The sequence below is a fragment of the Harmonia axyridis genome, chromosome 1 (assembly GCF_914767665.1).
Source record: "Harmonia axyridis chromosome 1, icHarAxyr1.1, whole genome shotgun sequence".
NCBI lineage: Eukaryota > Metazoa > Arthropoda > Insecta > Coleoptera > Coccinellidae > Harmonia > Harmonia axyridis.
Genome location: NC_059501.1, coordinates 73,497,321 through 73,511,563, shown reverse-complemented (window position 1 = coordinate 73,511,563; position 14,243 = coordinate 73,497,321). Strand labels below are relative to the sequence as shown.

Here is a 14,243-nt window from a genome sequence, read left to right as displayed (position 1 = left end):
TTTCTGGATACTGAGTTTGGCACTCCTCCATCCAATGCGGATTCTCTCTTGACCAGTATCGATAAGTTTGACGATTTAGTTAGTTAGTGACCGTTCAAGAGAAAAGTGGCTTCATCAGAAAAAAGTACATCGCCTAAAATATCTGCATTTCTGTTGTTTACATTCATCTCACAGAATTCTATCCTCCTGTCAAAGTCGTCTTCCATCAGCTCTTGCACCAGATGTACCTTGTAAGGTTGCAGCTTCGCTTTATGTAAGGTTCTAAGGACTGTGGAATGATGTCTAAATCATTATCCAGTGCGACATTCCTTGAACTAGTATGAGGATTTTCTTCAAACGCAAGTATAACATCCATTTTTTGTCTTCAGAAATTGGCTTTCTACCAATTTTAGGACGGTCTTTGACACTACCCGTTTCTCTAAATTTCTTCTCAATTTTACTAACAGTTGATTGATAAATGAGTTGTTCTCGGTTTGGTTACTTCGCGATGAAAAAATTGCAAACTTTTTTTTCGGTTCTCGTTTTATCCCCATATCCAATAATAACCTAAAACTTCGATTCGTTCTTGTTCTGTCAATCTCATTTTCAAATTGTATTGATTTACACACAATTTGAATCTTGACTGTTTGTTATTCGGACCGCTGCATGTACAAAAAATTGTGTTGATGTTGTGTATGTGAACAATTTTTTATTTTTAATCTTATGGTCTTTGAAAATCCTACGTTCAAGTATTCATTTCAATTTTAATAATAATAATAATGAATAAAAGTATTTTCTACAATAAGAAACTATGAGACACAACAAATAAACATGTTTCTATATACACTGTATGAATGGATCTTACAATGATTTGTACTAATGAGTAGGTAATTGAAGGACCTTCAAATTGAGGTGTCATATGACATACTTTCCCATTAAAAAAACAGTCGATGATGTCATCAATACCATATCAATGATGTCATCTCTCTCGCATGAATGTCAAAAATTGAATAACCAGAAATATAAATTGACATGTTTCAGCGTTTTTCACAAAATTTGTTTTTTTGGGAGAAAATGAATTTTTATTCCATACATTTGCACCATACTGTATATTATAGACCTTGCAGTTGTCCTACTATGTAATCTATATACACAACCATTGGTTTGCCATTGTTCTCTAAACTATCAAAGCTTACCTCAAGCTCGACGTGCTTCTTCTCCTGAAGCCAATTCAACAGCTTCTGCACTTCCTCCTCGTTTTGTCCCATGATCTCCTTAGCATCCATATAGTGTCTCAGTTCGACCTCCGCTTGTTCTTTCAGGGCCAAACTATCGTTTTCCACGTTCTGAGCCTTGTACAAACTAAGGAAGGATGCATGATTGTTCTCCAAGGTCAGTCTGATATTTTCGATGAATCTCTGTTCGGACGTCAGTGGAATACAGCCGTAATATTGAAGTTTCTGGTTCTCCAATAGGTCCCGAATTATCCTGAAAATAACAAGATTTTTCATTCTGTAGAGCGAGTTCACAAAGTTGTTCACAAAAAAAAAATTAAAAACATTTCTAACTAGTACTATTTTTCATACGAACATTATTTTAAAATTCAATCAAAATTAAATTATAGTGATTCTATTGTTTCCAATTTTCTTTTTTTATTCAAATAAAAATTGTTTTTTATTCAAAAACTCCTTCAGATTTCATATCGAAGGTGGAAATAGAATAACTGTCATTTAATTTTAATTGAAATTAATTTCCATCAGGTAGATAGATATCTTTATTTCAAAATATGTATAACATAGAGTGAAATAGTAACAGAAAACTATTTACATTTACAAACTATGGCAAATTAAACCTGAGTTCTTTCAAAACTTTGTCTATGTAGATTACCAAAAATTTGGTGGAATCTTCTAGTTTTATGTCTTTTCACCTAACTTAACGAAGTCTTTTTCATTGCCGTTCTACATGTACTGAATAAAACTGTATTATTCCTATTCAAAATGAGTTTATTATTGGCGAACCATTATTCAGTTTTACTGAAACGATCATGTGCAACAATTTCTAGATGTTGTAGGTCACTAGCCCGCATAATAATGTTCAAATCATCCGCAAAACCAGTAACAAATTCTGAAATTGAAGAGTACAAATCATTTATGAAAATTAAAAAAAGGATAGGTCCCAGAATGCTGCCTTGTGGGACACCAAACTTTGAATCAGATATATAAGATTTCCTTTCCATTCTTTATAACACTAACAAGTAACCGAGTCAATCCATATTATTCAATATTAATTCCTAACATGAACCAAAAAATCATTCTATTAGTTGTTCCTTGCTCGAAGTATTCCCAGCGATGTAGAAGTATTGAAATAAGGACTTTTTGGATCCTCCAATTACAAAAATACCGAAATTGATCATCAGTTTGGAACTCAAGTTTTGTTCTCAGTGGCGACGCGTATCGGATGGTGGCAGTTTCAACTAGATAAAAGAGGACGAGTTTGTAAGATGGCGCTGTAATGAGTTGAAAAATTTTAATCAATAATATTTCGCAGCTTCAAATAGACGCTAATAGATGTCACCCTATCCGTTACGTTACTCCTTAGACCTATAATAACATTATTATAGGTCTATGCGTTACTCCAACTAGTCCTAATATCTGAATATGAAATTTAAAATCTTGCCAATTATCTTACACATCTATCTTCAATCAATACGGAAAGTAGGGATCAAGCTGATTCCAACCTTTCGTTCACATAAAATTCGGAAAATAATTCTAATCTAACATAATTCAGAGAAATTTATATAAAACTGTTGTACAGCAAAAATAAAGTTGTTTTCCGTCCTTCAAGCCATAGCAATAACTATATTGTCACTTCCCTACTAACAATTGTAAATTATATTATATTCATTGCAAATGATAAACAATCACGGTCTTTATGATGAGAAGCCTCAGATGAATTAAAATTAGCCATTCACGAAATCTGGCAAAAATATATTGAATATTATAATTTTATTTTTGTATTCTTATGTTTCAGCAAATCTTGTAAAATTTCATTTCTTTACATTTTTATAAATTTGCTTATTTCACAGTTTCACCACTAGGTGTCACCCCGTTTATCCAAATACTCAAAACGTTATTGTCGGATACTTTAAAGGTATAAAATTTTGTATACCTGTTAATCCTTGTCTGGGAGAGTTGAGAATGTCAATGACCGTATAGTGAGACTTTTTCTGCTGAAAACCCAAATTAATCTCGCATCCGTTAATTATTAATTTAACGAATGCAATTTTTGAAGAGCCTCTTTACTTAACAAGAGGCTTATTGAATGAAGCGTATTACATAACATTGATGTCTATAACCAACCGGATATAGACAGGTGCATACAGTCTTTTAGCTTCGACTAATTTGTACATCAAAAATTCTCTGATGCAGTTACTTACAAATGAAGGTAATTATAATCAAATATTTGAACATCGAAGACAACAAAAATAAGTTTTTTTGCTCTATAAAATCTGTTAATTACAAATTTTGTAATCATCATTCACAAATCATCTGAAAGCAACAATAAAATCTGAAATTTACTGTTATTTGTATTTCACACCTCATACAATTTTTTTCCGTATATCTGCTAAAAATTCCATGAAATATTTTAGATATGAAATCTATGTTACAAGCGTATCCGCCATTTTCAGTTGTAGGGATGAAATCAATTGAATATCTACAAATTTTCTTGAGAGAAACAGAACTATAATTGTAAATACTTTCTTTGGGAAATTCTCAAATCCTTTAAATTTTCAGTGCATTATTGAAATATTGGAGGATGTTTGGAAGAACTCAATAACGTCGAAATTACTGAAATTAGTATATTAATATTTAAATGACATTTTGAAAGTGAATACTTAAAGAACAGAGTTTAAGTACTCATTGGGAACTCCACTGGGTGTTCAAAAAGGGGACAATTCATTGATCACTTATTCAAAGATTATTATTATTATTTCAAATTGCAATTTTATTTCATTTTCTTAATTAGATAGCAAATTTTAATACCTCCGAAAAATGATTGAGGCCTATTCTGCCTAATTTAATCATTTTTCGATTTATTTTCCATTTGTAATGAGCCCTATATTGAAACTTTGAACACCCAGTAACTCAGTAACCTCCATTCTTCAGTATTCACTTTCAAAATCTCATTCAAATCAATATTTCATTTCGAAGTTATTGGGTTTTTTTCGAACACAATCCAATTCTTGAAAAATCGAAATATCTAAAAAAAAAGGTTTGCTTCAAATTTCGAACAAGCCTGGGTTCATTTATTCGATGGAATCAGAAAATTGAAATATATTCAGTTATTTTTACTTTTGGGGTGCACCCTGTGTATTTTCAAACCTTTCGGGAATGTAGCTCCAATGGATCCTGAGTCCATAGAAAATTCGAGAAGGCTATGGAAAAATATAACCTATTATTTCCGATACAAAACCCACAGTGTTGAGATTTTGGGTATTCATATGACAACAAATTTAATACCAACTCCGTGCTAAATTTCAAACTGACCACATCTTTAACAAATTTCAAGGTTCTAGGTCTTTCCGTTCGGGAGTTATCCTATTTACGGCCAGACGGACAGAATTGAATTTGAGGAAGGATTCGTCATCAACAAGTCGATTCCCGGCTCAAAACCATCATCAATTTGATATGATAGAGAATTTATGAACTTACCGCAGATTAATTTGTTTCTTCTCACAAAACTCTATCTTATTACCCACCTATTCTTCTTCTGCAGATACTTCTCCTTCATATCGAACTTCTCCTTCTCCTCGTCCATCACCCTCAATGAATCCAACCACTCGTCATGACATTGCTCCAACTGTACCGAAAGAACTTCGCATTTCTTTTTCAACTCTTCCTCTCTCATTCTGGTTTGCATCAGGTCTGAACCCATTCTGGCTATAACAGCTTTATCGTCGGAAACCGATAAAAGATCCACCACCTGGTGCTTGAGGGAGAGGAGTTCTTCTTCTTTGCTGGAGGTCCAGATGGCAACAGACTTTTGGTTCATCTCGGACGCCTATAAAAAGGTGGGGTTTACTGCTTACTCAAGCTTTATCGTAAAAATTTGATAGAAAATTTGTTGCATGCAGGAAGCTTTCTCCTCCAAAGGAAAGAGGTCATCTGGTTCGTTGTAATGCTTCTCATAACAGGCCAATTGAAAAGTCTCCGATCTACCATGGTAAAACATATTTTTTTGGCAGAATTCGATTTTGTTATTCAACATACAGCGATTATAGCGATCTTCAAACTTTTCGATACCATTTTTGTAGTACGATTTGTCTTTAGCTTTAAAACAGGCCTCAGTTTCGACGATTACTTCTTCATTGGCGCTAAATTTCTTTCTAGCGAGCATTCTTTTGAGGTCTGAGAACAGGAAAAAATCGCTGGGGGCTACATCTCGCGAATACAGTGAACGCAGAAGCAATTTGAAGCCCAATTCATGCAATTTTGCCAATGTTTTCATTAATTTGTGACACGGCGCATTGTCTTGATGAAACAGCACCTCTTTTTCTTCGAATGGGGCCGTTTTTTAATGATTTCATCCTTTAAACGATCGAATAACGCTATATAATAATCGCTGTTGATGGTCTGGCCCTTTTGGAGGTAATCAATGAATATTATACCTTGCGCATCCCAGAATACTGATGCCATAACCTTGCCACATGACTTTTGTGTTTTTTTCTCGCTTTGGATTCGGTTCATCGTGTATAGATCACTCAGCTGACTGTCAATTGGACTCTGGAGTGAAATGATGGAGCCATGTTTCATCTATTGTCACATATCGCCGCAAAAATTCAGGCTTATTGCACTTAAACAGCTTCAAACACTGCTCAGAATCATTAACACATTGTTGCTTTTGATCAATTTTGAGCTCGCGCGGCACCCAGCTTTCTCATGTACAAATAATCGTGAATTATATGATGTACACGTTCAGATGGTATCTTCACACACAATGTCTGCTATCTTGATCAACTTCACTTTACAGTCTTTCGAAATTATTTTGTGAACTGTTTTGATTTTTTCGCCTCTTTGAGCGTCTTCGGTGCTCATTTCACCACGTTTTAACTAAGCATACCAATCAATGATGGTTGATATTCGTGGTGCAGACCCCGGAAATTCTTCATCAAGTCAAGATTTTGTTTCAAATGTATTTTTTCCCTTCAAAAAGCAATATTGTATCAGCATACGAAAATAACAAAAGTAGCCACACTCACAACGTAATATCTCACAAACTAATGGTCGGACAGCTGTCAAATTTTGACACGTATCGTTTGAAGATTGGTAGTAACTAAAAATCATATGGATTGAATACTAACATCGCCACCTGCGCATCAGATCGGAGACTTTTCAATTGGCCTAATATTGATATCTAGTGAAAAATCTTAATTACTTCATGCATTATGAAATTGGATTGGATAACATCGCTAATGGGTACGCTTCTACTCACATTCCTCTCTTCCTGGAGTTTAGCAATCAATTCCAAAAGTTCATTCTCCCTCTCCAACACCTTCTGATAATCCTCCTTCGACGCGTTATACAACTCTACCTGCACGCATTCGCACATCTTGTCCTCCACCTCCTTCAGTTGTCCCTGGAGCGCCAGATTCTTGTGCATGATGTCCTTGGTGTGGTTCTCGTACTCCTTGAACCTCTCCTCCGATTTGTTGAGCTGTTCCTTAACCAGCTCGTACAAGTTGTTGATGTGGTTAGCCCTCTGCTTCTCTCCTATCATGTTCACTTCACACTCCGACAGTTGCTTCGATAGGTTCTGCAACTTCTCGTCGACGGCTTCCTCCGAAACGCTCGCTTTCAACTTGCTCAAGCACTCGCTCAATCTGTCCTTCAGTTCCTGCTTCTCCTCCTCTGTCATCTGCTTGGATCTGAAGACGATTCCTTAAATTCATTCACACACAAGATCGAGTAATTACCTTTGGATCAAATCCATCTCCATCTGGTGGTTCTCACCCAACTTCTTATAATCTTCAGTCAACTCTCTATACTTTACTGTCAAATTCTCCAGGTTCTTCTTCAACTTCTGATGGTCCTCCAAGCTGATAGTCGTTTCAATTCTACTCTCCATCGACCTGATCTTATTCCTCAGAGTCTTATCGTTCCTTGTGACCTCCAACAACGTCTTCGAGCACTTGAATTCGGCTTCCAAGAGATCCTTCTTCAATCCCTCAACCTTTTCCTGCAACTTATTGCATTCCTCCTCCAAGTAGTCTCTCTTAAGTTCGGCCTCCACGTTCTTACCAGTCAGTTCCGCTATCTTCTTGGTGGTATCTTCTACATCAATATCCTCCATGAAGATCTTCAACTGTTCGTCCAGCGTTTGTATCTGACGCTCTAGTTGAGAGTTTTTCTTTTCCAATTTGGCTATCGTGTCTTCGTATGTCTTTTTCTCCTGCATAGACTGCTCGTAAAGGTTTTCTAGCTGTTTCTCTAGGGCGGCGAAATCCTCGTTGAAATCGTTCATCTTGGTGGCTATTTCTTCGCAGACCTTCGCGTCTAATGAAGATCTCTGTGGAAGGTTGAAACTTATAGAATACCTCTAATATGATTTCGTTTGTTAAAATGTTATACCTCAAGAAGTTGATCTACATTTTCGTTCAAGCTTTCCAAAGTCCTCATATCTTTTAAGGTGCTCGATTGGGCCAAATGTCTAGGGCTGGATACGGAAGACCTTTTACTTAGGAGGATTAGGCTCTCTTGCTTTTCATTTCTCACCTCTTCCAGTTCCAATCTACAAATTGATAGGAAAAAATGTCTGACAGAACATTATATTATCAACTATCTCACCTGCATATTCGGAGCTGCTCACGTAGTTCTTGATTGATTCCTTCTACATTATGAACCTCTGCCTGTAATCTCATTGCAGGATGATACCATCCAGAAATATGTTTTACATCCAGAGCTCTCAAAAGCTTTTCGAAGGTCTCCGATTTGATCTCCTTCAGGGAACTTTCTGTGAACGAAAATCTCAATTGACCAACCCTGGTTTATAGATTCCAAACAAATATTGGACTAGAAACCATACCTTTTTTCGAATTCAGAGAGTTCAAAATTTCGTGCATCCCTTTCCGAAGAGCCTCATTCTCTTCGCATAAAGCTTTAATCTGTTCTTCCACCATTCCATCATCTTTCGAGTTTTTATCCTGTTCGGCGATGATCTCTCCGAGGCTCAAGGAAAGGTCTGCGCCGGCAACCTCATCAGGTTCATCCAAGGAAACGCCGGTTTCAGTTTCTCGTGTTCTCACATCGGTTTTCGAATCCTTGAAAGAGTATATTTGATCTTATCGGATGAATATGATGTGAGAACGGACAAAATGATATAAAAAATGATATAAAAGAGATAGAGGAAGTTTTTTTGGGAAGGCACGGTAGAGAAGGTCAACTATTAAACAACAGCCATTGCTAAACTTTCATTTGTAGATATGAATCAAGCTTCAGTCGCTCATCTGATAGTTTCTTTTTAGTTTTAATGAACAATAAGCCAACAAGCTCAAATCAAGATAAAAACGAAATCAATAGCATATTAACAAAAATAAAGTTGAACAGAATAAAATAACACAAAATATAACACGCTAAACAAGTTAAAATTGAAGAAATAAGCTGCGACACATCGCAAATAGCAAAGATCTAACCTGTTTCTGTTCTCCTCTCCTATCCCCTTCAGAAATATCTTCTCTGAGCATATAATTGATACGGTTCAAATTCTTAACCTCTGTCCGAAGATTTATGTTCTCCTCTTCGAAATGCAAAACTTTCTTCTTCAACCGCAACAGCTCCTTCTTGTACTGCTTGTGCTTGCTCTGATAGTTCGGCAGCGTCAACGAATCTTCCTCTGGTATGCCCATCTTTTCTCTTTAAAAGAATGAAGAAACGTTCATTTCCCGAGTATTTCGATTGGTCGAACTCACCTCAAAAATGAGTTTTCTCGCATCATCTGATCACAGGTGTCCTGCAACTTGTTCACGTTCTTGACCAAACTCATAATTTGTTTTTCGTTCATTCTGTTCTGGGCTCTCAAGTCCCTCAGTTCCTTCAGCGCCTGGGCATCGTCCAAACGGTCTGAGTTCTCAAGGTGGCTGATTATATTCTGAAGCTAAAGAAGAACATAAGAAAACATTTGTCAATATTCTATGAATTTTCTGCTGAACGCATTCTATCCGCTACGGAGCGTAAGCTACGTAGCGGTCACCATCTTTGGTATCGAATTTATTTTATGCTACTTTTTGGTAATATGTTGAGTAGCTGACATTAGTGACAGTTGTCACAGTGATTTAGGGACGAAATTTAAATTTCAAATATAGGAATAATGGAAACGATATTAACATTCTCAATTATTCTGGATAAATTTCCCATATATTGAAGAAAAAAATAGTAATAATATCGTAAGCAAACTTGGAAATAAAAATCGATATTATCACAGAAAATTGTCTCTTATCATAATGTAACCTTCAAGAAGGAACCACAGAACCTATTGCAGTCAAGAAAAGGAGCAACCCGTTCAGCAGAGAATACTAACGTTACCAAACTGATACTTATCAGTAGTGGAGCAACTTACGCTACCGATCTTTTTGCTGAACGCGCCCATTGTAACAAATCTTTCGAATTTTCTCGCCAATACACTCCCTGCAAGTAACCGTAAATCCATCCATCTTACCTCCAAGCTCTTCTCTTCGGTGATCTTCTCTGCATAGTCGACCTCTTCCTGCAGTTTCTGCGCTCTCTCGTGAGTGACCTTCAGCTGCTTCTTCAGCTCCTTCCTCATGGCGTTCAATTCCGCTATGGTCTTATTCTTCTCTTCCTTCTCTCTCTTCAATTCCTCTATCACGTCTGTGGAAGCCTCCATCTCATGCACAGCAACTTCCAGCTTGCTCTGAACCTCCATCAGTTGTGAGTCACGTTCAGATAGCAGTTTCTGTAAGGCAGCTAGGTGTGGTTGATCCTGTTTCAGCATAGACGAAGAAGAAGAGCTTCTACCGATTTCTGTGGTCCTGGATTTCAGATCTCTGATTTCGTCGTCTTTTTCCTCCAGCACTTTCTGCACGATTCGTGAGAAACATGATTTGAATTTTAGGGAATCGAATGAATGAATCGAAATAATTCACCTGCCAATCCTCTATACGTTTGTTTATTTCTTCAGTAAACTCTGCCATACGTTCCTCCTGTTTAGTCTTTTGGTCGCTCAGTTCTTGTATATCTTCTTGGAGCAGTTCGTTGTCGATTGTTAGTTTCTTGATGGATTCTGTGATTGAACAAGAATGAAATGAGGGAGAATTTCAAGTTTCAGCTGAGTTCAGGTAAAGTAGAGCAAGTTTGTCGAGCCGACAAACAATTTGAGTTTCGAATAAAGAAAAAAGCAATATTATAGAATACGATGGGTTTTGTGTGTTTCCGTTTTCACTGATAACCTATCGAAATGGTCAAAAATTGATGAGCTTTCATTCCTATTATCTGAAATTTTCAACTCCCAGTGAATACTCTCTATCAACTCCTAATAACCGTTGGAATTGGGAAATGGCCCAAATTCATGACCTATCATTACTAATATCTGGACTTTCAACGCCCAGTGAAGACTCTTTATCTACGTTTAATTCAAATTTAAAGTACCATACAGTATTATTGCTTTACAGAAAATAATAATCATTATAATTGTTGGCGTTCTTACAGGTCTGTTTCAGGCTGAAAGCGCTTATATACAAAATCGGCTGAGCTCACATTTAATTCAAAATGTAAGAAATCTGAAGAAGCTACTGGGTAGCATAATAATTGTTTTTAACATAACAAAATAATGGAAATTAGAATAACTTGTATTTTATAGAGATTTTTGAATTTTTTTTTGTCGTTTGATTGTGTTTGTCGAGTTGAAACATGCAAATCTCTTCGGAGTGAGAATAATATATTTTTGAATGTTCGATTCCTCACCATTTGAGTCTCTCAACTGAATGTCAAAGGCAGACAGCTTGTCCGTTTGGCTTTGAATTTCAGATGTAGCAACAGCAAGTTCGTCCCTTACGTGTGCCAACTTTTCTCTCAACAGGATGTTCTCTTTCTCCACCTCCTAAAAATAATCCGGATGGATTTGAATTTCATCCAATGCAAATATGGGACACTTACCTCTATATCGTGCAGTAGATCGGATAACTGCTTGTTTTTATTATGGACCGTTTCTATCAGTTCTTTGTGCTGATCCTTGACAGTATCGGACATTTCCGAAGATTCGCTGCCGTCCATCTTACTGGCCAGATCGTGTTCCAATTGGCGTTTTTCGAGTTCGAGAGATTTCATGTTCTTTGTTAGCTGAAAATCGTATAAACGTCTAGAAGAAAAATTGCCTTGCAAGGAGATGAATAGACGTTCATGAAATTTCTCTTATTAACAAATAAATTAATTTAATAATAATGATGATAATAGTAAATGATTCTAATTGTTTTGTTGAATTGTTGATACTTTTATATATAATTCTCATTTATGTATCAAGTGTTGAAGTGTTCTTCGACAAGAAAAAGCTCGCCCTCAAGTGAAAATTTTCGAGGTGAAAATTATAAGGAGCTATTTGCCTGAAATTTGGTACAGAAATTGTTTTCTTTTTGATCCTTCTAGATCTAAAACGAGATCCTAGAATTTTAAAGGTAAAAAAAATAGAAAATTGAAAAAAAAACTCGGAAACATACCTAATCATCATTAATTTGATATCATATTTTTCTTAGAATTTTACTGAATACAGTACTTTCTACGAAAAGTCCTTGACGGCATAGTTATAAATGTTTGCTCTTCCTATTCTGATTTCGGAACGGAATGACTCCGGGTTTGAATTCTGTTGTTGGATATTTGTTGAAGTATTTTTAAATTGTATCTTAAAATTATTTTTTTTAGGTTTCAAGCTATTTATTATTGGAAGAGGAAAAATTAATCATCAATGAAATGTTTTTTGTTTAATGATAAAAACAGACTTTTGTCATTAGACCCTTAAAAATATAATTATAAAGACGGTCTTCATACAATTAAGTATAATACTGTCATTAAAACTATCTTATCGAATAGAGAACTTTTATGTTTTGAAAATCTAATGACATAAAACATAATTTGATATTTTATATCCTTTTAGTTTTTAAAAATTAATATCATAAGATATTCCTGAATATTTTTGTTATTTTCAAACCTGACAAATTTTTTAATACACCTATGCTTAATGCACTCACCACTTCTATTTCCTCCAAATTTTTTTGATTAATTCTCTGTTGCTTTTTATATTTAGTCTTCATTTCGTTATATTTTTGTTCTAAATCTGGAAAAAGAAATGAAAAATCTAATTTTGGACATTCAAAAATATTTTCTTTTAATCTTCTATAAAAACTTTCTATGACGGGAACAATTACCCAGAAAATGTACAGAATATATAACCAGTGTTGATTGAAAATCAAATTTCCTGATTCACGTACCTACATCAATAAGCAGTTAATGAATTGTATAGTAAAGACTCAAAATTTAATGGAAATTTTGTGAAAATTTTTTCTTTTAAAAGCATAAAATTCGTTCCTTGAATATCTCAGAAATTATCATGATGTCACTTAAATTTGTTAATTGATAAAATAAGTTTATATCCAATATTGATGAAATGAGTTAATATAGACAATTTTGGGATTATTGAAGATCTCTTATCTGGAAGCCAAACAGCCTTGGAAGTTGGAAATGGTCAATATTTGCTTTGTTTCTGTTAATATCCGTAACTTATTTGAGAAATAACAAAATATTTCAGAACACAGAAAATTTCATGGTATATTATATTCTACATGAGGACCGAAAGACGAGAAGCACCTAAAAGGCCTCAAATCAAAAATCCATAAAATCCACTTATCGAAAATATATTTCAAAAATATCAACGAAAACTCACTTTCTATTTCTACTGTGCTGGATTTTCTAGACCTAGCACTCCTCAATTCCACGTCTGATTCAAATTTTCTAGCCTCCTCTTCTCCTTGTTTTATGGCAATTTCATCAAGTTCGTGCAACAAAGTTTCAACCTGTTCCCCTTTGTATTTAAGGATCTCCTGACTTATTCTCAACAATACCTTGGTCTGAACCAAATCTGGTTCTTCTTTGTCGGAATCAAACCATGCTACTGTATTAAACAACTCGTCTTTTTCTTCATCGTTAAGTTCTTCAGGGTTTATGGACAGTATATATTTCCAATGGACTGGCATAATGATATATGTTTTCTTCTTCAAATTATTCAGTTAAAATTTAGAAAATGTGGATTCATCAGGGGACTTACTTATGACTAATGTCAGTTCGTTGCTCTGGATTTAAGTTGTTTGTTTACAATTGTTGCTAGGAGATCACCGGTGCTGGGGAATACAAACATTGTGGCTAGCAGAACTAATTTCCTGTTGAGATACTTCACAGAGCTTACCCTGATTTGCTAGATTTCACCAAGACTTAACGTGTATTTCAATTTTGTTATAACATTTATTTCGAAGTAATTTCCAATACCATTGTAGCATATGTACCTAGCAAAGAAATCATTACTTCTCCTTTTCATTTGTCAATATTTCTTTTCAACCTGTATTTCTAAATACTGTTACAATTTAGGTATTTTTTGATGAAAACCTTTGAAGAGACCTAGTAATTTACCTATTAGTCCTATTCAATTCCAAATTGTTTTGTTCACATTTTAATAGTAACTTTCGCATACCTACTTGTTCCAAAAGAAAAGTGCTGAATAATGTTGCTTAACTGTCTACAATTTTAGAATTTTGAGTCTTGAGTCGAATTGTCTTGAATGGTTGGTATTTGACTCACTAAAGAAGAATTGTAGGTCAAAATCAATTCTGTACAGTGTACACGATATCTCTCGAACGGAAGAATTTTCAGGGTAGGTTCTGTTCTTGTTGTTTGTATTCGTTAATGAGCAAAATCTATTCGATGGTTGTGAAGTTATGCACTCCCATATGAAAGTTAATTTACCAAATAATTAAAGAAGAACTGTAAGTTAGAAATTATCTGCAGAATAGCGGAGCTAACGTCTCTTGACTCTCTCATTTTTTTCTATATCCTGTACTTGAATTAAATGGTTTCGTAAACACTTTCAACGCGAAATTTTGGACGAAGTTATTCTATATAAAAACTAAAAATCTCAACCCAACCAAATTTGTTTTAATGAATGTATTTGGTGTTTCTTCCCTAATATTTCTTTTGGATTTTATTCTTCGA

General features: G+C 35.0%; 1 protein-coding gene and 1 non-coding gene across 2 annotated transcripts in view; one reads left to right on the top strand and one right to left on the bottom strand.

Annotated features, from left to right (window-relative positions):
• Nucleotides 1–13,313, bottom strand: part of LOC123670686 (centrosomal protein of 290 kDa) — a 41,791-nt gene extending 28,478 nt beyond the window's left edge. Inside the window, exons 1-15 of the mRNA XM_045604213.1 lie at nucleotides 12,925–13,313; nucleotides 12,233–12,318; nucleotides 11,148–11,330; nucleotides 10,956–11,091; nucleotides 10,139–10,275; nucleotides 9,691–10,071; nucleotides 8,945–9,129; nucleotides 8,669–8,888; nucleotides 8,062–8,296; nucleotides 7,824–7,989; nucleotides 7,608–7,767; nucleotides 6,953–7,545; nucleotides 6,472–6,904; nucleotides 4,739–5,040; nucleotides 1,176–1,467 (exon numbers count right to left, since the gene is read on the bottom strand). Coding sequence (XP_045460169.1) covers nucleotides 1,176–1,467; nucleotides 4,739–5,040; nucleotides 6,472–6,904; nucleotides 6,953–7,545; nucleotides 7,608–7,767; nucleotides 7,824–7,989; nucleotides 8,062–8,296; nucleotides 8,669–8,888; nucleotides 8,945–9,129; nucleotides 9,691–10,071; nucleotides 10,139–10,275; nucleotides 10,956–11,091; nucleotides 11,148–11,330; nucleotides 12,233–12,318; nucleotides 12,925–13,234 — 3,819 coding nt within the window. The 5' untranslated portion in view covers nucleotides 13,235–13,313. The remainder of the gene's footprint in view (nucleotides 1–1,175; nucleotides 1,468–4,738; nucleotides 5,041–6,471; nucleotides 6,905–6,952; nucleotides 7,546–7,607; nucleotides 7,768–7,823; nucleotides 7,990–8,061; nucleotides 8,297–8,668; nucleotides 8,889–8,944; nucleotides 9,130–9,690; nucleotides 10,072–10,138; nucleotides 10,276–10,955; nucleotides 11,092–11,147; nucleotides 11,331–12,232; nucleotides 12,319–12,924) is intronic.
• Nucleotides 3,151–3,272, top strand: LOC123671781. Its single transcript, XR_006746195.1, has one exon. It is a non-coding gene; the product is annotated as a U4atac minor spliceosomal RNA (small nuclear RNA).
• Nucleotides 13,314–14,243: the final 930 nt, after the last annotated feature.